This window comes from Notamacropus eugenii, chromosome 1 (genome assembly GCF_028372415.1).
Source record: "Notamacropus eugenii isolate mMacEug1 chromosome 1, mMacEug1.pri_v2, whole genome shotgun sequence".
NCBI lineage: Eukaryota > Metazoa > Chordata > Mammalia > Diprotodontia > Macropodidae > Notamacropus > Notamacropus eugenii.
The window spans coordinates 532757962-532785368 of NC_092872.1; the positions used below are offsets into that span (position 1 = coordinate 532757962).

Consider the following 27407-nt stretch of genomic DNA (forward strand, 5'->3'; position numbering starts at 1 on the left):
TTGACCTCTTGGAGTGCCTAACTCTTTTCCAAGCTCAGACCTAATTCTACTTTCAAGTGGTTTTTATTTCATCAGTTGTTAGTATTTTCCTCCCTCCCCAACTTAGTTATTTTGTATATATCTTTTATCTACTAATTTGTATGCATGTTGTTTTCCTTGTAGATAGGAAAAGTTTCATTTTTGTCTTTGTATCCTGATGCCTGCTACAATGCCTGGCAACATCAATTTGTTTATATTCCAAAAGGAAAGCTGACATTTCAGTTATAAAAATTCTGGAGAACAAACATGTTTTTAAGTTCATCATGACGCTTTCAGTTCAAGTCAAAGTGGCTTTTCCCCAAACTCTGCATCTAATCTATGTGCCTTCTTACAGGTTGTTCCCCATGCTTGGAATGGAACTTCCTACTCACCCTAGTGCTTTAGCCTTTTGCTAATTACTTAGTATCCATTTTTTGTATACATGTTATTACCTCACTCATCAAACCTCTCCTTACATTGCTTTTTTGAGGGAAGGAATTGTTTTGGTTTTATATCCCTAGTACATCACGTAGTAACTTGCAAATAGTAGATGGTGAATATATGTTGAGTTTAACTGAATTGATGACTTACACGGGAAGTGGAAGAATACATACATCATCAAGGACATGCATGACTGAAAAAAAAGAGTTGGGCTCTTCAGACTCAGCAAGGATAAATCCAAAGACCAGCTATATAGGTAAAGACTCACACTTTGACAAAATCTGTTGGGGAAACTAGAAAACAGTCTCAGAAAATAAGGTTGTATCATCACTCTACACCATATAGCTCTAAACATGGTTTGGATATAAAAGTTCACATCATAAATTAGAGGAATAAGAGAGAAATTTTCCTATCACACTTTGGGTAGAGGAAGAACTCTTTATCAAACAAGGGATAGAAAGGATCACAGAAAATAAAGTAGACATTTTTGATAACATACAGGTGCAAAATGTTCTGCACAAATAGAACCACTGCAGCTAAAACTAAAGGGAAAAAGTTAACTTGTGTGTACATGGGGAAGTCTTTGCTTCCACTTTCTCCAATTTCCAAGATAAATAAAGCATTGATTCTAAGTTATAAGAAGAGCCATTTCCAAATTGATAAATGGTCAAAGGATACAAGCAAGCAGTTTGCAAAGTATGAAATCCAAGCTCCCCACACCTAGATGGAAAAAATTCTCTGAATCACTAATAAGTGAAATGCAAATTAAATCAGAGGTTCTACTGAACACGCATCAGATTAGCAAAGATGGCAAATTTTGGAGGTACTGGGGGATAAGTTATATTAGTGCACTGTTGATAGAGGTATGAATTGGTCCAGCCATTCCGGAAAGCAATTTGGAACTATATCCCCAAAGTATTAAACTGTCTGTACCCTTTTACTCAGTGATACTCCACTAGGCCTTTACCCAAAGAGAGAAAAAAAAAAAGAAAAAGACGTATATGTACAAAAATAATTATAGCATATTTTCTTTTGTAGTAGTTAGGATTGGAAACTAAAGTGGTACCCATCAATTGGGGAATGCTGAACAAATTATCATATAAATGTAATGGAATACTTATGTGCTATAAGAAATGATGAAAGGGACGGGGGAACTTGGAAAGACTTGTATGAATTAATGCAGAGCAGATGAGAAGAAGCAAGATGACATTGTAAAGATAAATGACTTTGAAAGGCTCAAGAACTCTAATTATCGCAATGACAAACTCAAGTCCAGAGGATCAGTAATGTTAAAGAGTGCTACTCACTTCCTGACAGTGGACTCAAGATGAGAAATTAAACATAGGTTTTTGGATCTGCCCAGTATGGGATTTATTTGGCTTCACTGTGTTTGTTACAAGGCTTTTGTTTTTCTTTGTATTTTTTAATTAGTTGTCTGTGGGAGGGAGAGGAAATAAAATGACTCTTACATTGAACAAAATTGCATGTAGGGTAAGAGGAAAAACATTTTTTTTAAAAATGTATCACAATGAGAGTGGGTGATAACTTAATTTGACACTTGAATCTGTGGTAAAGAACTTGCCTTTCAGTAAGAGCAGACAGTAAGTAAAAGGTAGCTTCGCTTTTATAATAAATTTTTTTAATAATAGTATTCTTTGTTCTTTTATATATAATTTATATAATTTTTTATAAAGTCTTTTATTTCTTTTATATGTAATATATAAATGTTTTACATATAGTTCATATAATTCTTTTATAATAAATTTTATAATAAATTACCACCACTGTCTCTTTAGTTTCTGTGGGGTTTTTTCCTTTCCTCAGTTTCCCTGAACTATTTCTCCCTGTTTCTACTAACCCATACCCTCTGATTTCCTATATGTATTTCAGACATCTCATTTTATAGTTTACAAAACTGAGGCACCATCCTTATCCTTATGTCCACTTTGCTTTCTTTGTTAACTCCTTAATTACCTACATCTGCTTTAACCCTGCACTTGAAGGTTCAAACCAGATATCTTTTCAGATCACACTATTTCAGTATGTGAATTCAGTCTAAGACACCAGTATGAACTATAACAGCCTCCTTATTTTTAGTCAAATCACTCTTTGATGAAAATAAAAACAGAGAATATCAAAACAACTTGTAAAAAATAAAAACAGAGAATATCAAAACAACTTGTAAAAAAAGCTGTTTATTAAAAGCAGCCAAATGAGGTGATAACTTCTAAAACTTGAATCTCCACGTTAAAACACAGGTATTATTTTACATCTAGTTGGAAAACAAAGCACTTTACTCTCTTAGATGCCAGTTATTTTAGCTTTTCCATTTCAGTCAAGAGTGACCCAAGGATTCTGTGCTATGTTTACCAACAAAAAACCCCCAGATACTGTCTTAACATACTTTAGAATCACAGATTTTAGGACCGGAAGAGACCTCAGGGACTTGCTGAGTCCAGTCTTGGCATTTTAAAGTGAGGAAACTGGGACCTAGTGACGTTAAATGACTTGACGCTGATATATCACACAGGTAAAAAGTGTTAGAAGTGGGTTTAAACCCAGGTCCCCTGAGTTGAAAGTCATTCTTTGTCTTTTCTACTGTATCATAATTTTTAATTCTCTTTTTTATTCTCATTTTGCCTTGAACTTTTTGCTTTCACATCATTAAGACAAAATATAATGTACTCTGTACACTGTAACAATAATTTCCATTTTAATGAAGTTTGATTATACTCTAACAATTGTGATGCCCCATGAAATTAGTTAAAAATGAAATTCTTTGTATATACCTACAATGACAAATGACCTTAGTCTTTTCATATTAACATCTTATCTTTTTTTCCCTGTAAATTGAACTTATGAAAATTCATAAGATGTTTTTGTTCTTTTAAGAGCTAAACTTTTCCTTTTGTTTTAATAACAAAACTAGCTATAGTTATCCCTTCCACATTGTGACGTTTCTCATTGCAGTTTTGATATATCTCAGGTTAGCATAAGAAATTAAATGAGAATTTTTTTTTGAGTTTTGTAGAAGCCATAGACAGCACAAGGCTAACATCCTGTGATGACACAGAAAAAGTTTAGAAACTCCGAAATGCATACAATAATAGAGTATTGTGTAATATCAACCCAAATTTTACAATAAAGTACTGTTTCCATAAAAGGAGAAGGAAAAATTCATTCTTTTCTGGTATGAAGGAAGGGCCAAAAATTTTTACTCAGATTTTCCAGATCAAAGGGGCACTGTGTTCCTGACCTCCACGATGTGGAAAACTGTAGTCTCCAGGTACTGGGGATTCAAGTAAAAATAAAAAGTAGTATGCTACATTCTACTTAGAAATTCTGTGTGCATACACATAAATGCATATATGTTTTGAGGAGTTGGCACCTGAGCTGAGCCTTGCAGGAATCTAAGGAATAAGAATTCTGAGAGGCAGTGAGGAGTCTATGTAAAACCTCCTATCTAAAACCTTGGGGCATAAGAAAATGATGTACAAGGTCACAGACTTGAAACATTTTTAAGAATCTACAAAAATAAATATAACATTTTCAACTGATTTTTGTGGACCAAAAAACAGGGTTGTGTTCTTATTCTGCTTCAGATACTTGAGAAGTCTTGTTCTGGCTGGTCTTTGTTAGCAGTTTCAGTAGTACCAGGAGTTCATAAAACCAAAACAAAACCTAGTTTCAATATTGGACTAATGGACAAAATAAAAAAAGATCACAGGAGCATGTTTTCTTCCCCTTCACCTAAAGTGAATTATTAAGGTATTTTCTATTGGTCTAAAAATAAATTCTAGTAAAGTAGAAATTTACTTTAAAAAAAAGCAACTGTTTTGGAAAGTAACTTGACCTTACTGAGCCAGGACAGTTTAAAATTAACTTAAATGTAAAACAAAAATGATATTTTAGGAATTAATGTTTCCTGTTACCTCAAGCCTAAAACTCTTATGTTTTTCGTTCTGCTGTGGCAACAAGAATATGGGAACTCAAGACTACCAATAACTTGGAGTTCTGCCATCACATCAGAATCTACAGGCACATTTATAGTAATGTGAGGAGGGTGTGTGCCCTCAGCTCTTTGAAACCTGAATTGTAGCCTACTTTTTTTCCCTTCGTACTGTACCCTTGTCTTTTTTTAAGATACATTGTATTGGTACTTTTTGCCTCACCATTACAAGCATTTATCCCCCTTCTCAAGATTATAAAACCTTTCTTTGTGACAGAGATAAACAAAAACATCCAGTTGTCCCTTGCTTTTCTTCAGTGAGTGAGGAGGTTTGTTTATTTATTCTCTGGAACCTCCATTGGTTTTTCAGTTACTTGAGTTTGACTTTCTTTTGGTGATCCTTTAAATTATCTTGTGGTTGTCATATATATTTTTTCTTGTCTTTACTTCTTTGCCTTGCATTAGGTTATTTAAATATTTTTATTGCTCAAAATTCCTCATATTTGTTTTTAAAAATCGTTATTTTTATCACTTCTAGGACTGTTTCCCAAAGAGATCATAAAAATGAAAAAGGGTCCCACATGTCAAAAATACTTATAGCAGTTTCCTTTGTGGTGGCCCCAAACTGGAAATCAAGGGAATGCCCATCAATTGGGGAATGGCTGAACAAGTTATGGTATATGAATGTAATGAAATACTATTGTGCTATAAGAAATGATGAACAGGAAGACTTCAGAGAGGCCTGGAGGGACTTATATGAACTGATGCTGAGTGAAAGGAGCAGAACCAGGAGAACTTTGTACACAGCAACAACCTCAGTATGCGAGGAATTTTTCTGGTAGACTTAGTTCTTCACAGCAATGCAAGGACCTAAAAAATTCCCAATGGTCTCGTGAGGCAAAACACCTTTCACATCCAGAGAAAGAACTATGAAATTGGATCACAGAATGAAGCAGACCATTTTCTCTTGGCTTATGTTTTGTTTTGTTTTATGGTTTCTCCCATTCATTTTAATTCTGTGCAACATGACTAAGGTGAAAATGTAGAAATTATTTTTGACTTTTAAAGAAATTTTGAGTTCCAAATTCTCATCTCCCTTCCTCTTCTCCCCCCCTCAAGATAAGAGAAGCAAATCATGTCAGTTATATGTGAAGTCATATAAAACATTTCTATGTTAGTCATGTTGCTGTTGCAAAAGAAAACACAAAATAAAACAAAAATACAGTAAACAAAATGTGCTTCAGTCTGCATTCAAAGTTCGTCAGTTCTCTCTGGAGATGTATAGCATTTTTCATCATGGGTCCTTTGGAATTCTGTTGGATCATTATCTTGATCAGAATAGCTAAGTCTTTCACAGTTCATCATCCTTACAATATTGCTGTGTGCAGTGTTCTCCTGGTTCTGCTCACTTCACTTTGCAATAATGTGATTTTTCTTGATTAAAGAAGAGTAGCTCACCCTTGCAAGCAGTGAATAGCAAAAAGAAAGAGTATCATTCAGGAGGCAACATCTTTGCTGTCATGGACCCTGGGAAAAGTAATCTCCAAAAATTGAAATTAATTAGTACCTAATACCTTATTTCTTCTGTATACCTAATAAATACCAGCTTGCTGACTAGATTAGTTTTGATTGCAAAACCTACACCAGCTTTATGACGCTCTCCTTCCCTGCAGCCACTGCAGAAAAATGCCTATCTAGCTCCAACTTCAGTAAGCTGGCCTTCATTTCCCAGCCTTGTTTCACGCAGGGCTGCTATTTGGATGTGATAGCTGTTGAATTCTCTTGCAACATGAGCAGTTTGTCTTTCAGGTTTACTGGATTTTGTGTTGTCTATAAGTGTATGCAATGGTGCCAATGGGGCCAATGGTGAGTGGAATCTTTGTAGATGTTTTTTACATTTTGTTCATTTTTTTGCATGTTTTGACCCCACAGTGGGATTCCCCACCTGCTGCAGTAACAGGCCAGGGTTGGGTAAGCAATGTTTAGGGCACCTGTTCTAGCCCCCTTCCTCACACCAGGAGGTGAGCAGTGTGATTCTTAAAAGGGTGCTCAGATACCCAAGGGTCTGCCGAGTCCCACTGCTGCTTCCAGTGAGAAATGACCCTGTGGCCTGGGCCGCCTATGTGCAGGGTTGTGACTGCAGCTCCCAGTGTATCCACACCTGCTGATTCATCACTTGCCTGTTGCCACAGGTCTTTGAGGCATAATAGTAAAATGGTATGGGTGATGTCTTTTGATTCATGCGTAAATTGAATTTAAGTGAGGCTGAGTTGCACAAAGTCATCAGCCTTGCTCTCTCCTCCAGAGTCATCATAGTCCAGTGGCAGGACAGAGTCAAGACGGCTGGTGATGGCTCAGGATGCAGTGGATGACCTTGGTGTCTTTGGTGTCTAACCAAGTTCCAAGTGCTCCACATTGCCTGCTTCAGTTGCATTCATGGCCATTGAAACAAATTGTTCTCATCTGCCTGTTCAACCAGGGGAAATCTTCACATGCTTGGTATATACACCCCCTAACTCACCTACGTGTTTGAGAACCCTTGATTACCCTCAACCTGTTTTGGCCCATCTGCCAAAATGGTTTACTGGGGTGTGGCCACTGTGCATGCTGCAGAGCATGCTTTTTAGCCCATGCCCGTGCTTTTTAGCATGATATTTTTAGCCATGTTGTCAAATGCCTTCAGTGAGAATGAACAAGGCATCAGGGTCAACTACTGCACTGATGGTAAGTTCTTCAATTTGAAAAGGCTACAAGCCAAGATCAAAGTGGAGGGAGTGTTGGTGCATGATTTTCTGTTTGCAGATGATTGTGCACTCGATGCAGCCTCTGCAGCTGAAAAGCAACAAAGTATGTATCAATTCTCTGCTGCCTATGCTAATTTTGGCCTAATAATTAACACCAAAAAAACAGGCTCTCCATCAGCCACCACCTCACCATCCATATGTGGAACCATCAATTACAACAAATGGAGAAGTTTTGAATGCTGTGGATAATTTACATTGGTAGTGTACTTTCCAGAGATGTACATATTGACAGTGAGATTGGTGCATGCGTTGCCAGAGCTAGCTCAGTGTTTGGGAGGCTCTGAAGAAAACTTTGGGAGAGAAGAGGTATTAGATTGACTACCAAACTGAAGGTCTACAGAGCTGTTGTGCTGACCTCATTGTTGTATGCCTGTGAAACTGAATCGCTTCCATTTAAACTTAGGAAGATTCTGAGGATTACCTGGCAGGATAAGGTTCCAGACACTGAGGTCCTTGCTTGAACTAAACTGCCAAACATTCAAACTGCTTCAGAGTGCAGCTCTGATAGGCTGGCCACATTGTTCCAATGCAAAATGTACACTTGCCAAAAAAGACTATTTTATGGAGAACTCGCACATGGTCTTCAGAAGAAGCGATACAAGGACAGTCTCAGGGTCTCTTTCAAGAACTTTGAATTTGATTGAGGCACTGGCACAGGATCATCTCATCATGGTGTGCCCACATCAGAAAAGGTGCTGTGCTCTATGAGCAAAGCAGAATTGAAACAGCACAAAGGAAATGTAGGATGCACAAATTTGGAGTAACCACCCCAAATATTCACATGAACTATCTCTGCCCAGTCTGTGGTAGAGCATTCTGAGCTAATATTGGTCTGATCAGCCACATTTGTATACAGTGAAACTTCGCCTTATCATGGTGATGTCATTTTGGTCCTCTTCAAGAATGAAGGACAACAACCAACCATACTTAATAACTATTATGAAAAACTTAAAGTGCTTCTGATCTTTATTTCAGTTTTTCTTCTCTTGAAGAAGTCAGTGATTTTATTCCATAAAGACTATTTTCTTTCATATCATAAAATGTAGTGCCATAATTTTCTTCTCTTTGAAGAAATTAAGATATTGATTGGAATGTATGTTTTGTATTGTATGAATGCCTAGCAGTTCTGTTATCAGATAGTAAAAATGTTTAATTTGATGAAGATATCTGTCACATATGGTTTGATTCAACTGCTTGTCATAATAGACATTTCTGGTGCTAATTAAGACCTAATTTTCTTATAAATCTTATCTACTTTGCTGCTTGGAAACATGATCATAGACATTTTTTGATCTAGAAATTACTGTGGAGATAGTCTAATCAGATTTAAATGAATTAAGTGACTTGAGCAAGGCCCTTCGGTAACCTAGCAGAGACAGGAATTTTGGATTTTCTGACTTACAGCCTACTATTCTTTCTATTCCATCATATTACTGTTCTTTTTTTTTTTTTGGTATTGGATTGTGGGTTTTTTTATAAATTAATTTTAGTTTTAGTTTTCAACATTTATTTCCATAAGTTTTAATTTTGCTCCACCTCTGCCTTCCCTCTTTTTCACCCTCCCCAAGACAGCGTGCCATCCAATATAGGTTCGATGTATACATTCTTATTTTTTTTCCAGAATTTATTATTTCTTTTCAGTTTTCAACAGTCACTTCCGTAAGTTCCCAAATTTATCCCCTTTTTTCCCCAAGACATCATGCAGTCTTATATGGGTTCTAAACATGCATTCCTATTAAACACATTTTCACATTAGTCATGTTGCATAGAAGAATTAAAAGAAATGGGGGAAATTATGAAAAAAAAAAACCAAAATATAACAAAGGAGAAAATAATCTGCTTCATTCTGCAGTCTGACTCCATAGTTCTTTCTCTGGATGTGGATAACATTTCGTGTCATGAGTCCTTTGGCAGTGTTTTAGGTCCTTGCATTGCTGTGAAGCGCTAAGTCTATTAAAACAGTCCTCACACACTGTGGCTGTTACTATGTGTAATGTTCTCCTGGCTCTGCTCACTTCACTCAGCATCAGTTCATGTAAGTCTTTCCAGGTTTTTCTGAAGTCTGCCTGTTCATCATTTCTTATAGCACAATAGTATAGTATTACATTCATGTATCACAACTTGTTCAGCCATTCTCCAGTTGATGGACATCCCTTCGATTTCCAGTGCTTGAGCACCACAAAACGAACTGCTGTAAATATTTTTGTACATGTGGGTCCTTTTCCCATTTTTATGATCCCTTTTGGATACAGCCTTAGAAATGGTATTGCTGGGTCAAAGGGCATGTAAATTTTTATAGCCCTTTGGGCTTAGTTCCAAATTGCTTTCTAGAATGGTTGGATAAGTTCCCAACTCCACCAACAATGAATTTATGTTCCAGTTTTCCCACATGTTCTCCAACATTTATCATTTCCCTGTTTTGTCACATTAGCTAGTCTGATAGATGTGATGTGGTACTTCAGAGTGTTTTGATTTGCATTTCTCTAATTGATAATGATTTGGAGCATTTTTTCACATGACTATAGATAGCTTTAATTTCTTCCTCTGAAAACTTCATGTTCATTTCCTTTGACCATTTATTTATCAATTGGGGAAATGATTTGTATTCTTATAAATTTGACTCAATTCTCTTTATATTTTAGAAGTGAGACCTTTATCAGAGACACTGGTTGTAAAAATTCTTTCCCAGCTTTCTGCTTCCCTCTAGATCTTGGTTGCATTGGCTTTGTTTATGCAAAAGCTTTTCAGTTTAATGTAATCATAATTATCCATTTTGCACTTCATAATTACCACCCAGTGGGCAGTGATCAAAGAATAGACTATACAAATTAGTTTGAAGGTGATAATTGGAGAGATTGAATGTATCTTAACCAAATATTGATTTTAATGTCTTTCAGAGCCATGTTGTCATTGAAAGGGATATACTTTATGATTTCACTCTTTTTGGGAAGCTTTTTTGGAAGTATTTTCATGTTGGCTCCTTTTATACCTTTGATGTTTATAATGCCATCCTGGTATCGCTGGATCAACAATCGCCTTGTAGCAACCTGGCTCACACTTCCAGTGGTAAGTTAAACATTAGAAGACGAAATTAAAATGATTAGCATTTCAGGTATTAAGTTTAAGAGTTCTGGTTTTAGTTACTTTAGTTATTTTTTATTTTAGTTATTTAGTTACTTTAGTTATTTTTAAAGATAAAATTTATATTGTGATAAATTTACATTATGAGAAACAACATGATAGAGAGTCTTAAAGCTGGGGAGACTTGGGTTCATCTACTCCCTCTGACACACGTGGACTGTTTGACCTTGGGGCACGTCAGTTAACTTCCCAGTGCTCTCGGCCTATGGTTTCAAACTCAAATAGAAATAGGGGCTATCAAGCTGTACGTAAGGATTGCTGGGGCCACATATTGACTTAGAAAACCAAATCATATTGATTTAGAAAACCAAAATATTATCCCTGTTTCATTGTGTTTTTATTTTGTTAAATATTTCCTAACTACATGTTAACCTGATTCTGGGTTGTCCTGGAGAGTGTTACTGCCTTACTGCCTTTGTGTTTGACACTTCCATTCTAGGCAGGCCTCTGTAAAACTACAACTTGAAAAAAAGGTACTGATATTAATCAGTACACCCAATGGGAGTTCCATAAACCAGTGGAAACACACACCCAACCCCTATTCCTTTGAAAAGCAAGTTGAAAATTTTATTTGAAGGGAAATTGATATGCGTGTGTCATTTAGGTACAGAACATGCTCTTCTAGTTTGAGAAATATTAGACTGTATTCTCCCATTTCATGGCCTCATTTATTTTACAGCATGAAAAGTGGAGAAACTAGAAAGAAGATGCTAGCATAGAAATTGACAAGTGATAGCATCAGTTTGCTAGTCCTGGAGTGAATTAAAATAATTAAGCTACATAGTCATATAACTTACTTCCATTTACTTTAGGTGTTGAAGAGACTTAAAAAAAATCTCAATGTAGTAGTTAATTGTCTGAGAATCACTTCAGAAACTAAAGGGAAAAAATGAAAACCAAAGAGAGAATAATGACATCTTTTAAAAAAAAATCTATAAGTTATATTCTAGTTAAAAATTGCTGTAATGATCCTCTTCATTACTCTTTTTTGAGCTTTTAGTGTTCCTTTAAGGTCAAGAGGTGAAGAAATGGATGGCTGGTATCTGATCTTTCATTTACTTCAACTCTTCATGATATGATTTACTTAATTCATTCTAATAATGATAACATTGAGGAACTACTAAAGGTACTAGCTATTAGTTTTCAAAGTCAGTGTTCAGTGAATACACATGTAAAGTCAATTTAACCCCAGCTAATTTCCTTCTAATTCTGAACTGCCTGCTTCCTGGTTTTTCATTTTATAATAATGGCATTTTCATTTTATAATAATGGCATTCCCTTCCAGTACTTCACCAGAGTGATTGCTTTTTCAAAAACACCCAGAATTCTCTCTTGGAATCAGCTGAAGACAGTTTAAATGGGTTCATTGAAATCATCTTGATGTGGAAAGATTGGATTCTGGTCCATAGAGTCCTTATAGGATAGTAATGCCTTCTGCTGCTTCCTAAAATCTTGTCTTGAGCTAGGTAGGAGGCAGCCTTCCTTATCTGCAGATGAGCCAAAGGATGAATTATGTTGCCATAGTAGATCCCAAATGTAGAGGCAAAAGAGTGCAAGGGAAAGAATATGAGATTTTAAATCATAGTACCTGGATTTTCGATCTTCTTAAAGCCTATGTGATATTGAGCAAGTAAGTCATGGAACCTCTGAGTCTTAGCTTCCTTATATCACTATCCCATTGGGTGATCCTCAACTTCATATCTTTAGAGATTTGTATTCCAGGACTTACAGCCATGCCAGGAGAATATTACTGTTTAAATTTTGTCTTTAGGAAAAGTTTCGGGTTCTTAAAAAAGCACTTTCTCAATAGCAACTCAGCTTGTTTTCCTTATGTTTAATTTGGAACCCAGTTCTTTGTCTATTTGTAGTGTCTGTTGTAGTGTCTGTTAAATGGTACACTGTGGCTAGTTTTATCAATTAATAATAATAGCTAGCATTTATATGGCTCCTACTTTTGCCAGATATTATGCTAAGCACTTCATAAATATTCTCTCATTTGATCTCCACAACAACCCTAAGGGGTAGGTGCTATTTTTATCCCCATTTTACAGTTTAGGAAACTGAAGTAAGCAGAGGTTTAACTGACTTGCCCAGTCAGATAACGAGTAAATATCTGAGGCTGGATTTGAACTCAGGTCTTCCTGACCACAGGCTTAGTGCTTTGTGTGCTATACCATCCATTTCCATAGGCTTGGTGCTTTGTGTGCTATACCAGCCATTTCCATATCTATATAGGGTGGATAATTGTCTGTTAGGTAGGCAGTTGTCCACTCAACTGTGTGTCAGAGTCTAAATATTAGACATTCATAATACTATGTAGTTAAGCAGAACTATTTTGAATGATTATGATCTCCTTTAGGAGGCTCTGCAGTATTTCAGGGCTTGATGCAAGTGGTATAGTATCATCCTCAGACAAGACTATCTGGGAACCCTTATTATCCATGGGGAAATCCCTCATCCTTTGAAACCCTGAACTAGACATCATCCATAGTGATGGCCAATGTGCTTGCAAGAGTCTTCTTAAAGACATCCCTTTATACTTGAAGACAACCACCATAACTTGCACAAGCTTTTACCCCTTTTCAATTTCTTATTCCTATGCTATGTTTTTCAGAATATTTTTTTGCCATCCTCTCCAAACCCTGTCTTTATATTGAAGTCACTGAATATCTATCAGTCACTCAGTAAGCACATATTTAAGTGTCTCTTATGTGACAAGCACTTTTCTAGTCCTGAAGTGAATTAAAGTAATTAAGCTACATAGTCATATAACTTACTTGCATTTACTTTATGTGAGTCATGTTTTAGGTATTGAAGAGACTTCAAAAAAAATCCCTGGGGTTAGTTAAAAGAGAAACAAAATTAAAACATTCATAACTTTGAAGGAGTTTACATTGTATGGGAGGTTTCAATGTGTAAGTATGTAAAATATACATAAAATAAACACAAGTCAATTTTTAGGGGTGATATTAGCAGTTGTGGGGATCAGGAAAGGCCTCATATAGGATTAGGTGTTCGAGCTGAACTCTGAAGGTAGCTAGGGATTCCAAGAGGCAGAGTATGAAAACGTAGGTTGATTGAATTTGGAAGGTCTTACTGAGTTCTTCACAAAATGTCTCAGTCTCCCTATGTTCTATATCATGTTTGTACATAAGCTGTAGTTATTTTCATGGCATGTTCTTCTTTCTCATCATCACCATCACCATCATCATCATTATCATCATCATCATCGTCAGTGTTGTTCATCAGCATTGCAATATAATATGATTAAGGGTTCCATGAAATACACATGATAAATGAACTATGCTTTGGCATAAGGCAGATATGCCTGTATTTGTCTTTCCAAAAGACCTATGTACCATCCTTCCATTTAGGTGCAGTTTTCTTATATTTACAGTCTGGTTTCATTTGTGGTAAACATGTACATTTATTAAATTATTTGCTATGTGCCAGGCGCTATTCTAGGTGCTGAAAATAAATAGAAGTAGAAAGAAAGACAGTTTTTGCCCTCAAGGCGCTTATATTCAGATGGGAGAAGACAGCATATAAAAAGATGCTGAAAAGCTGGAGTTGGGGGCGGGGTGGCGGCTAATGAAGAGACATAAATACCCAGAATGAGACCTGACTGACCTAGATGTCTTCCATAAGTGGGAGGAGCCATGCATTCACAGGGAACTGGGGCTGAGTACTTCCAATGTGTGAATTCCAGGGTTGAGTGAACTTCTGGATTAAGAGCTGGGGCATAGTAGAGGAGGTTAGGAGTTTAGCCCAGAGAGAAATTAAGTTTATGTTTTTATCTAAATTACTGATAAAAATTTAAACCACAACCAAACATAGATTCCTATAGGGTTCTATTGATGACCTCCTTCCAGGGAACCCTCAGGCACTGACTACTCTTTGACTCCCAGCCATTCAACCAGTTTAGACCCCATCTAATTTTATTACTGCCCTCATTTTTCTATCTTTCCTACAAGAATAGTTTCAGGTTCTTTTTTAAATGCGTCATTAGCATAATTTCTACAGCATTCTCCTGATATTTTAGTTCAATAATCTTGCCCTTAAAGGAAGTAAAGGATAGTCTGACATGACCATCTCAGATTTATGTGACATAATTTCAGCTAGGCCCTCACTGTTGCTATACCTATCTCTGTCCTTTTTCTAAGGATATTTATCTTCTATTGATCCTTCTGTCCCAGCTAACTTTCATCTTTTATCTCTTCTGTCATTTCTAGCAAAGCTCCTTAAAAAGGCCATCTACAATAGGTTTTTCCACTTTTTCTCCCCTTACTCTTTTCCTTACCTCTTATAATCTGGCTTCCGGTCTTAGTTGTCAAATTCATTGGCTTGTTCTCAGTGCTCATTCCTCTTGGCCTCTCTGTAGTCTTTGACATTGTTGTTCACCCATCCTTGATACTCTCTTCTGTGCAGGTTTTTGGGACACTGTTCTCTCCTGATGTCCTCCTGTTTATCTGGGCACTCCTTTTCTGTCTCCTTTGCTGGATCCCCATCCAATTCGTACCCTTTAACCATGGGTGTCCTTGAGAATTCTGTGCTGGGCCCTGTTTTCCCTCTGTTCTGCTTTTCACTTGGCGATCTCATTAGCTCCCATGGATTTAATTATTATCATTATGCTGATGATTCTCATATCTACTCATCCTGCCCCAACCTCGCTGTTGATCTCCAATTTTGCATCTCCAGTTGCCTTTCAGACATGTCAAACAGGTTTTCCAGTGGACATTTTAAACTCAACATGTCCAAAACAACTCATTATCTTTCCCTTTAAACACTCTACTTACCCTTTTACTGTAGAGGGCAACATCCTCTTCCTATTCCCTTAGGTTTAACAGTCTCACTATCTCCACCCCTTATAGCCAGTCTGTGCCAAGGATTGTTGATTTCATCTTTGCAACCTATAATCCACTTTTCTCTTATCATACTACCACTACTCTTGTGCAGCCTCTCATTACTTTGTGCCTTGATTATTACAGTAGCCTGCTGGTGGGCCTGTCTGCCCTAAGTCTCTCCCACTCCAGTTCATCTTCCATTCAGCTACTAAAGTGATTTTCCTAAAGGGCAGACCCAATCGTGTCACGGCCCCCACTCCTTCCCCTCTTCCTCCCCCCCAGTAAATTCCAGTGACTCTCTATTGCCTATAGGATCAAATACAAATTCTTTGTTTGGTATTCAAAGTCCGTCATAACCTACACCCCACCCCAACTCCAGCATTTCCATTCTTCTAACATCTCACTCCCTGAAAAGTACTAGGACACTGGCCTCTTATCTGTTTTAGGAGCAAAACACTCCATCTCTTAGCTCTCAACGTTTTCTCTGGCTGTCCCTCAAGCCTGGAGTGCTCTCCTTCCAATGTGCTGACTGTTGACCTCCTTGGCTTCCTTTAAGTCCCAACTAAAATAAAATCTTCTACAGGAAGCCTTTTCCAACCATTTTTATTAATTCTAGTGCCTGTGCTCTGTTAATTATTTCCTATTTATCCTGTACTTATCTTGCTTTGTGCATATTGTTTTCATGTTTTCTCCTCTATTGTAAGCTTCTTGAAGGTAGGGACTATCTTTTGCCTCTTTTTGTATCCCCAGCGTATAGCATGTTGCTTGACATATAATAGGTGCTTAATAAATGTTTATTGTTTGCTTGCCCTATCTTATTCTAGGCCCTAGTTATTTCATAATCTGTCCCTCCTTATGACCAATTGAATCCTAATTGCATATAATATGTTCCTGAAAACCATGTCTTAAAACATATGTGAAAACCCTGGCTAGAGGTATGCTGTATGTTACAACCGTGCTGGTACCTTTCTCTGCTCTGTTTGGACATAGAAAATACTCAGTGGGTAGGTAAAGCTGTCAAGAAATGAAACATAAGCCTTTATGCTTCACCATCAGATAAACAAAATGATAAAATTATATGATAAATATATATAATAAAATGATAAAGTCCCCTGGGAAAAGGGGTCTTTAGATAGTGCTTAATCTGATGGAAGCCCTAGTGGCTTAGCAGGAGACTCAGAAGACTCCACTCTAGAACAGGAAGGTGGTTTGGTAGGTTAAAGATTTCTATCACATTGAGCTTTTGTGTTAATCTGAAGAAACCAATCCTATGTAAAGGTGCTGTGTAGGTTCTTTCTGAACTAATGAACTCTTTCATCTTGACTTTCCTCTGTGATTGAGAGATCACTTAAACTCTCTATACCTTAGTTTCTTTATCTGTAAAATGAAGAGGTTAGAATCAGGGACCTCTAAGTTCCCTTCCAACTCTAAATCTATGATCATATGAAGCTGTAAGTCAGATGAGTAAGAGAATAGTAAATTTCTTCTAGCCCTTTAAGAACTGCACTTCCCCTCCCCCATCTGATTAATATAATTAATTATATAATAGTAATCATTATAATGTAACTATATAATAATGTAATATAAATTATTTAGATTATTGATCTTATAGGGCCTGTACTTGATAGAAATTGTCCTGTCTGGTATCAACAGTGGTGAATGTGGTCTAAATCGAGGCTGTTGAAAGAGTTATATAACCTTCTTGTATTGGTTTATTCCTGTGATGCTGCAAGGAATGACAATCACAACTAGCTGATATAAACTATTCTATTCCTGTGATATCATCATCATGCTCGGAGCTGTCTTTGAAGTTTCTGTTATACTAAAATTGGCCTGGCCTTCAGGGCTGTGGGAATCAGAGGACCAGTCTGGTAGGCCAAGCAGCCTGGTAGTTTTTGTTTTATTATTTGTTGCAAGCCATAATTCCACCAAAACTGTATTCAGTAAAGGAAATTCAAGCAAAAGATATAGACTGTACATGTAACAAGTAACTTCCTGAATAATGAGTAATGAATAGGTCAAAGAGTAAATCATAGAAATAGTAAGTTATTTTAAAGCTCATGAGAATAGTATGCATTGGTGGGACTATGGGAAAACAGACCAGTATACTCTGTCAGGAGCTATGAGGCAGTTGTTTTAAGCATTCTGGAAAACAGATTTTGTGAGTAAAACTGTTTATATTCTTTGTCCCAGCAGTCGCACTGCTGCACATATATACTGAAAGGAGATCAAAGGTAATATCTTTTATATACTAAAATGTGTATAAGCGGCAGTTTTTTTTTATTTTGTATGGTAGCAAAACCTGGAAACAAAGTAAGTAGTCACTGAGGAGGAATGGTTAAGCAAATTGTAGGGTATGTAATTGTAATGGAATATTATTGAACCATAATAAATTTGAATATAAGAAAATCAGAGAAATATGAGAAGACTAGAGATTAAGTCAAAGTAAAGTAGTCAGAATTACACAAAGTGATTACAGTAGTACAAATGAAAATAGCATTGATAATAGGCAGATGGACAGTGATTGTCATGACCTTTTTTTCCTGTGGAACAAAAACTAAGGTACACATCCAAATTCTTGGGTGGGGTAGAGGTGAAATAGTACAGGTGCAGTGTTGGATTCACTTTCTCAAGTAATCACTTTGTTGGTTAGTTTTATTTAATTATTATTATTTTTTTTTAGTAGTGGAGGTATTAATTTCCTGTAATAGAGGGAGAGAAAGTGTAACTTTTTAAAGAAATAGATCATCATACCCCTATATGTCAGAAATGTCATATGAAGTCTGTGCCTGAAAACTAAGCATGCAAATTAGCAGTTTATAATCTTCAAGTCATTGACTGTGTTTTCTTTTTGTTTTCAAGTGAACTTGATGAAATTAGGTAACCAGTTATAAGAGTGAGGTCCTATATGAAATTTATAAGAGTAATAAATTTGAGAAACAGTGGAATCTACTCCTATAGGTTGGATTACAGGAAAGGGGCTAAAGGACTGACTTGTCTTTCCATTCCAAGAGAATGTAAACTTGAATAAGAATCATTTTATATTTTGTGCTCGTATCCCTATTGTCTAGCCCAGTGCCTGGCACATAACAAGTGGTTAATAAATGCTTGTTGATTGATCTGAAAAACATTTGAAAGAACTTGAAGATGTTTAATATGGCTAAGGGTGGGGGCATATATTTGACAGTCAGTCATGTGGAGGAGTGTAGTAGTACTTTATTTTAATCTCCCATATCTGTCTTCATTTTGAACGAGGACTCTCTTATGGTAATATGTAGGGGTATGGAAAATCTAGGGAAAAAAGGCACTCTAATGGGTTGGTCAGGAATTTATTAGGTGAATAACAGATATTATAGATGTAGGTAGTTTATACAACTGGTAGGTGAAGTTATAGAGACTAGAGAGCATGTTCAGTGATCAGAGATTTATGCAGTTTGACTAAAATGAAAAGTTTATGTGTGTTGGAGGGGAAAGGGGGAGAAATAATATCAAATAATGCTGGAAAGGCAGGGGTAGTAGTAACAGAGTCTGGTGGACCATGAGTACTAGCAACAAAGCATGAGCTTTATTTGGTGGGCACCTGGAAGCTACTGATGATTTTTGATCAGAGGAGTGATTACCACCAGTCTAAGTAGTAATACCATCAAATCTGTGTATAAGAAACATGCACAGACACTCATTTCATCTTATTTTGTTGATAGACATTTTGATCTGGTACTCTTAATACTTGAAAATAATGTCAGCCACAGATGATCCTTCCTTTTGCGTTCACTCCACTACTTTTTTTTTTTTTTTGACATTTACCAGTTCCCTTGCCTGATAGAGTCCCTTGTAGCTGGATAAAAGATAAACAACTTTCTTTTTTGAATTTTAAGACATTTTGCTAAGTTTTGTAGAAGAGCCAAAACTAATGGCTAAAGCAAGTTTTTAAGTATTTGTGGATTTAACTTCTAATATGGACATAGGACTGCATTTCTGGTTAGAGAACTTGAGTTCATATCTTGGTTCTGGACCTGTTTATGTGATCTTGAACAAATCACCTTAATCTTTCTAGGCCTCATTGTTCTCATCTGTAAAATGAAGCAGTGGGACTATCTGACTTCCGAGGTCCCTTCCATCTCTATGTTGTGATATTATGAGCCCAAAACTTTGAAGTTCATAATGCCTTTCTCATGTAGTGTCATAGCTTCTAGGCAAACATTCAAGTAGGCAAAACCTTCAGTAGAGGAAAGTAAGATTTATAGGTCAGGAAATTGAAGTTAAAGTTAAATAACTTGATCAAGATGATAATTATTATTGCAAGGGGCTGGGATGGATGTATTCTAAGTCTCTGTCTTAGCCATTAAATATTTTTTCTCTTAGAGGAAACTGTCCTTATTAGACTTAAATTGTCTATGTGCTTTTGATTTATCCTAAAGAAGTTATTATTTTTTAAGAGATATTGAGTTTTTTTAGTTTTTATGTCACCTACCTTTCCTTTTCTTAGTCTGAACTTAAAAAACACTAAATATAATTAGCATTTCCATATATGCTCTAAAACAGAAAAAGAAGGTTGTACATGAAATGGAATCTTTGTTATGTATAACTTGCTTTTCTTTTTTAATTATATAAAAAGTTCAACATAAAACCTTTCAAAGCCACCTGTTTATTTGTGATTCCTTTTGGCATGAAGTCATAATTTTGACTTGTTTTTTTCTTAGGCATTGCTGGAGACCATATTTCATGTAAAAGTAATTATAACAGGCGATGCCTTTGTTCCTGGGGAAAGAAGTGTTATTATTATGAACCACCGAACAAGAATGGATTGGATGTTTCTGTGGAATTGCCTGATGCGATATAGCTACCTCAGACTGGAGAAAATTTGCCTCAAATCCAGTCTCAAAAGTGTTCCTGGTTTTGGTAAGTTCTTTACATATTTTGTTAAAATAAATAATGCATGAATAGCAAATAGATAATACTATTCCCACATGATAGCTTCATTTGTTAGGAAATTCCATTTAAGCCTCAAGATCTTTTCCATTTTCCCTTACTAATGCAGAACTATTTTTTAGACTTTTTTTCCATACCATATCTTGGCTAGAATATAGCTTTTTATTGCCCTTTAAAGAAATCTTTTAACAATGGCAGAGTAAAGGTTCTACAATTTGCCAAATTTTAAGTGGTTACTTGGGGGACCAATACTGTATAGAGTATCAGTCAACCATGTGCTAACTGTTTTTTGTATTTCCATTTGGATAGTAAGTTGATCAGAAACTAGTCTAGGATGATGAAACCCATAAAATAAGTAGCTTTCAGCAAGTATAGACTGAATATCAAGTGTGTTTCGAAATTGTTTTTCTTTTGTTTTATACAGTGTTGTTGCTTTAGTCTGTACACTGTATTTTAGTACCTTAAATCATACCATTCTAGGAATGTTCACAGAAAACCCCTTTTGTTTTCCTTCAGGGAATTAGGGCCATCTGAACACTGGATATTAAGTATAGTCCTTTCTTGGGGTGGGGGGTTACTTCAAAGCAATCACTTTGAAAAGCCAACAAAAGTACCAAACCCAGAAATTGCTCTGCACTGCAGTCTTTATTATTCTCTATTCATCTTACCTTTACATTCTCATTGTTCAATCCCATTCTGAAAATTGTGCACCTGAAGAAAACCATGCAAGGCTCTAATAGTGAACTGAAATGTTGGTTAATATTTTGAGGCCTCCATTAGGCCAGATACCATCTTCATAGCTGGTAAAGAAACTTCTCTATAGAGATGTGTTATTGTAGTTGTCTCCAGGTTTTCTATGTTATTTCATCCTTCTGGAAGGCAGAAGTGAGTTTTGCCAATATACTTTGCTAATGGGAGGAAAAGGCTTGCATGTTATTGATAAACCCTATGTTTTTCAGTTTATTAATTTCATTACTATTGTGATTATCACAGGCATGAATGGATTTAATCTGTAGTGGTAGAAAGAGTATTTCACATCTTTGAGATCATGAGTTCATTGAAGTACCCATGTGTAACATTTACTTTAGATTTGGGCCACTATTAATGTACACAGATAAATGAATGTTCCCATTGTATGTAACAGGTCTGCATTCTCTCCCTCTTCCCTTCCCCACATTGAAAAAACAAGAAAAGCAAGACCCCTGTTATAATCAGATAATCAAGCAAAACAAATTCTCTAATTGGCTATGTCCAAAAAAAAACAACTCGCAAATAAGCCTCAGTACGCGTGCCCATCACCACTATCGAGAGGTAGAGAGCATATTTCATCATGAGTTCTCTGGAATTGTGCTTTGTTATTGTATTGATCAGAGTTCCTAAATCTTTCACAGTTGTTTCTTTGCCATATTATTACAATAAAAATTGTTCTTCTGGTTCTATGCACTTCCCTTTGATTCAGTTCATGCGAGTCTTAACCAGGTTTTTCTGAAATCTCTTCATTTCTTATGACGTAGTAGTATTCCATCACAATCATACCACAACTTGTTCAGCTGTTCTCCAGTTGATGTATATCTCTTTAGTTTCCATTTTTTGCTAGCACAAAAAGAGCTGCTATAAATGTTTGTGTACATGTGGGTCTTTTACTTCTTTCTTTAATCCCTTTGTGATGTGAATCTTGTGGTGGTTTAGTTGGCTCAAAGGGTACACACAGTTGAATAGTTTTTTGGGCATAGTTCCAAACTACTTTCTAGAATTCATAGACCAGATCACAGTTTCGCCAATAGATATTCAGCATGTTAATGAAAGCAGTGAGCACATAGTCCTAGCTCCTAGATTTGTAAATAGAATCTCATCAGTTTATACAGCATATTTAGGTTTCTTGTCCGACAGTGTCTTCTGACATGATAAAACACAGTAGTTACTGGGGAAGCTACACAGAATAACTATTCAATTGCCATAAAACACATTGTCTGTAACTCTGGTTTGCCTTTTTGCGCTGAATAGCCATCATTGAGAGACCCAGATAAAAGTATATAACCAAGCATACCCCAGCATCCCTGTTGCGAAATAAAAATTCATGTCCTACCGACAGTGAAATTTTTAAATATTAAAACTTTTATGCAAGTTGCCAGAATGTTGATCAGTATAGGGGCCCTCACACTTTCTGGCAGCTTTCATGGCACAGGAGTGACCTTAGGAACACACTGCATACCTGGAAAAAAAGGCTAAAAAATGTGCTAACTTCGTCAGACTTTTCCAAATGAGGTTTGCTGATATTGAATCTCTGGCACCATAATTTTAAAAATATGAATGCCATTTTATGCTCCATGGTGACAGAAAACCAAACCACCAAACCTAAAATAGAAATACATGATCAATCCAGATGTACATTATTACTAAAGCTCTTTTGTGAGGAAAGAACTGAATTAAATGCAGTGCTCCTCTCCTTAATGCTCTTATGATGGTGATCAACTAACTTTAGCCTCTCCAAGCCTTATTTTCCTTTTATGAAATACATGCCTTGGACTGGAGGGTACTTTAAGGGTCCTTCCAAATCCAAATGAGCTATGATCTTCTTACTTGAAATGCTCTATGATACTCTCATCAGTATATTTGTGTATGCACTTGATATGAGGAAAAATGATAAGGAGAGAAGAGACCCATCATCTAAATCATGAGGAATTTCAGTGAATATTTTGATAGCATTGAGGGACTGTAATAAAAAATTCTGTCACATTACATGGAATTAGATATGCCAGTGATCTACTCTTCAGCTTGTTCCAACTGTCATCTCATCATCAGGAACTCTTATCTTCCACTTATCTAATAAGAAGATGTTTTACTCAAGCCGTGATTGAGTTTTCTTATCAGTTAAAATCATTGTTTTGTATTGGTAACTGAAAAATCCTCTTTTTAGGTAATGCTCTGTATGTGGAAATGTCCTCTTATTTTTGTCTTTATGTGCTGAAATTCAACATGCATAAAAAATTAAAATAAAAAGATTACTGCACTTCTCTGTGGTCCTGCCCTTGATATATTATCACAATTTGAGTAATAATACCTAGTCAAGAATCATCCATTAAGGATTTACTATGTGCCAGGCACTATGCTAAGTGCTGGGATTCAAATAAAAGGAAGAAGAAAACAGTCCATCTTCTTGAGGAGCTAACAATCGAATAGGGGAAGATAATACATAAAAGGAAGTTGTTGAAGGGGGGATTGGGGTAAGGAGAGGATGTCTTCCTTCCTGGTGGAGAAGAAAGTCCACAGAATCAGGATTAGGCCCACAGAAGTATAAAGAGTAAGCATGGCTGGCCTAGCGGCTATTAAAATGAAAGTTCTGGGAGGAAATACCTCATCAAAAGAAGGGAGCAAAGGCAGAGAGATCTTCCAGAATGAGAAGGCTGCAGGGTTTGAGGGATCTGCAAGGAAGAGAAGGCTTCCAGGGTGAAATGACTGCCGAGGTGCAGGTGACTCTTGAACATGTTTGTACTCATATGGAAAGGAGTCATTAGAAAGAGAAAAATGGAAGATTTGTAAGAGAATGAATGATCATTCAAAGAATCATCAGGGAGGTTTTCAGTGTTAGGTGAAGCCTTATCAAAGAGTTGGGAGTACCTCTTCCTCTGTCATCTTACCTTTATATTGCTGTATAGTTGAACGCTTAAGGAGAAGGAATAGTTTTAGCACATTCTCTGTGGGAAATAAGACAGTATGGTGTGCAGAACAATTTTTGAGCAGCTTTGTATTTATATCCAGTTATCCTGTAGTAAGTAAAGTACATTTTGTGACTTTTTCCTGTGATGTTTGTTATTCATAATTGAAATGTGTAAAATGGAGGAAGGCTGTTAGTCCTCAATGAGGTTTACTAAGTTAGGAATGTGGGAGGCCTCAGCTGGTCAAATGGATTGAGTAGGAGGAATTGCTAAGGGGTCTAGTCTGGTGGTTAATGAGTGGTTAAGGTGTGGGATGTTGTGCCAGTTCTGTTGAAGGAGTCAGATGAAGTAAGAATTAAAGCAATAATTAAACCTGCTTTAGTAGGTAAGGGGACAGAAACTGGATATCATGGTGAGGGCATTTTTTTTTTTAATTTTTATTAAGGCTAAGGGAGATTTAAGAATAGAATGTCATAGAGAGTAGACTTTGGCAGGTAAGGATATTGGAAGCACAGTTTCTTTAGATGTTAAGGTAAGAGTGTTAAGGTATGAAAATATTCACATATATCTGAGTGGAGAAGTAGGGTCAAAGAAGGGTCATGAAAAGTCAGTTTGTCTGGTGGTGTAAGAAGGATAAAGAATTTTATGTTCAGGATGTTAGTGGAGTCATTAATATAAATATCTTAAAAACCTCAATGATGAAGCAAAGAATGAGTTAGAGATGAAGACTGTGAATCAGGTGCCAAAATCATTGAAAAATTTGGAAGGGTGAGGTTACTCTCAGAGAAACAAGGTTGGAGAAAAAGAATGACATGGACTTTGGTCAAAAGGTTTACTGAGGAATGAATGCAGAGTATTTCACAGAATTTCTCATATTGTCAGCAAGATGAAGTGATGTGGGCTAAATGGTAGTAAAATTAGGTTGATTTGGAATTGCTTCATTGATCCTGAGTGAATAGATCCAAAGAGTAGTTTTTACTCAGTTGTAATTTGTGGAAGGAAAGTCTCTGGTAGGAAAAGCTATCTGTTTTGTGCCAACATTTTTATTATTTCTGACTTAGGTGAGACACAGAGGGCATACCTATCACAATTGCAGATGACAGAAAGCTAGGAGTAGAGATCCGTAATATTCTGGGTGACAGCCTCCACTAAGTTAAGCAGGCTAGACCAGTATGCTGAATCTAATCAGATGACGTTTAATAGGAACAAATGCTTAAAAATCTTACCCTTGGGCTTAAAAAAATCAACTTCATAGGTACCAGAAGGGAGAGGCAAGGCTAGACAGCTGTTCAGTTGAAGCTGGGGGTGTGGGTGTGGGTGTGTGTGTGTGTGTGTGTGTGTGTGTGTGTGTGTGTGTGTGTGTGTGTGTGTGTGTGTTGCAAGTTCAAAGCTAATGCTATCTCAGGCTGCACTGAGAAAAGGACAAAGGTAGTCCTATTTCAGTTCTGGAAGACATATTTTAGGAAATACATTGGTAACAACAAAGTGTTCAAGGGAAATTGACTAGGGTGACAAAGGGAACTTGAGTCATTCTATTTAAATAGGTTAAATGAAACTGTTTTAAAAAAAAGTTTTCTTTTAAAATCTATAGTCCACCCTAATGTATATCAATAAAACCTCAAAAAACATGTAACTCAAAATGTTTATTTCAAAATAATATTTTTATTAATCACATGTTTAAATAATACTATCTACTAATTACTAATATAGTATGTCAGCTTACTAAAATTTATATGTAACATGGAATTCATAAACATGGAAAGGCTAGCAAAACAAATTCCCTCATTAATTTCATCACTTCTGTGCCAGAACGTGAGTGGCATGTTTCATCTTCTGTCTTCTGGATTCTTGGTTTATCATTGCACTGATCAGAGTTCTAGAGTCTTTCAAAATTGTTTCTCCTTTGTAATGTTGTTGTCATTATTTAAACTCTTCTAGATCTGTTTTGTTCTGCATCAGTTATGGAAGTCTTCTCAGTTTCCTCTGAAATTATCCAATTCTTCATTTCTTATAACACGGTAATAATGCATTTATATGCCGTACTTTACTTAGCCATTCCACAATTGGCTTCCTCTTAGTCTTTGATTTTTTACTTCTTTCTCTCCTCTTTCATGTGATTGTTGATATCTTGAATTTATTCCTTTGAAAATGCCTTTGCTCAGTGTCTTTTAAATTTGGCTCTGTGTATTCATTGGCTTTCCTGATATCTGAAATGCTTCCCTTCCTCATCTCTGCTTCCCAGCTTCTCTGGCTTCCATTAGTTCTCAAGTTAAAATCCTATTTCTGCAAGAAACTTTTCCCAGCCACTCTTTAACACTAGTGCCTTTCTTTTGAAATGACTTCCAGTGTACTTTGTATATGTGTTGTTTGTACTTAGGTATTTACAGGTTGTCTCCACCATTGAAATGTAAGTTCCTTAAGGACAGGGATTATTTTTTTTCCCTTTCTTTGTATTACCAATTCTTAGTACAGTGCTTGGCACATTTGTGTCCAACTCTTTGTGACTCTGTGGACTATAGCATGCCAGTGTCATCCATGGGGTTTTCGGTGGGGATACTGGACTCATTTGCTTATTTCCTACTCCAGTGGATTGAGCCTAGCAGATGTTAAGTGACTTGCCCAGGGTCACACAGTTAGTGTCTGAAGCCACATTTGAACCCAGGTCTTCCTGATTCCAGGCCTGATACTCTATCCAGCGAGCCGTCTAGCTGCCTGCCTTGCACATAGTAAGTGCTTAATAAATGCTTGTTGACTAGGTGACTAGCTCCAGTTCTATCCTACACACTGCTACCAAAGTAATTTTCCTTTAGACCCAGTCCGAACATGTGACTACCTTATTCAACTAACCCTGGAGCTTCCTATTACTTGTAGGATAAAATATATACTCCTCTTTTAAAATCCTATATAATCTGCCCCCAACCTGTTTTTCCAATTTTATTGAACATTACTTGCCATTGAATATTACTTACTGTAGTCCAGCCCAACTGGCCTTCTCTCTTGTCTGCATTCTTTCCTCATTCCATGTTCTACACCAACCTCATAGAGACTCTCTCTTCCTTTGAGATGCAGCTCAGTTACCTTCTTTCTGCATGAAGCCTTTCCTGTTAATGTTCTTCCTCTCTAAATACCTCATATTTAACTTAATTGTATATATAGTTATAAATTTTATATTTATCTTGTGTATATTTTATTATATATTTGTTGTGTCTACCATTAGAGTGTAAATTCATTGTGAGTTGGTATTGTTCCCTTTGTGTTTGTATCCCCAGTTCAGTGCCTTGTTGATTCATTGATTCCTTGTCTGTTCCGTAATCTTATTTTCTTTTTTAAACTTTTATCAAATGGTTTTTATGATTGATCACTAGTTTGAGTTTTGGAAGTGCTTGATATTCCCCATTATGCTTCACTAACTGTTAACAAAGAGTTTTTTTTTCATGGTGATAGAGATGTTAAAGCCAGTGGATAAAGTCAAGTTTTTAAATTAGCTATATGCATTGCCTATTGAAGAATAAATTTCTTGAAGCAAGACTAGCTGGCATATTCAGATTTGTCACTAACCATAATAAAACTCCCAAGTCTCACAAAATTAGAAGAGATATAGTTGCAGATCCAGAAGGGATAGAGA

The 27407-nt window shown here is 36.4% G+C and overlaps 1 protein-coding gene across 2 annotated transcripts in view; it reads left to right on the top strand.

Moving 5' to 3' along the window:
- Positions 1-27407, top strand: part of LCLAT1 (lysocardiolipin acyltransferase 1) — a 133277-nt gene that overhangs the window by 26380 nt on the left and 79490 nt on the right. The window contains exons 2-3 of one of the 2 annotated variants that reach the window (XM_072634103.1): positions 10110-10278; positions 19898-20096. In XM_072634103.1, coding sequence (XP_072490204.1) covers positions 10114-10278; positions 19898-20096 — 364 coding nt within the window. In that variant the 5' untranslated portion in view covers positions 10110-10113. The remainder of the gene's footprint in view (positions 1-10109; positions 10279-19897; positions 20097-27407) is intronic. The other variant, XM_072634104.1, reaches the window with a different exon arrangement.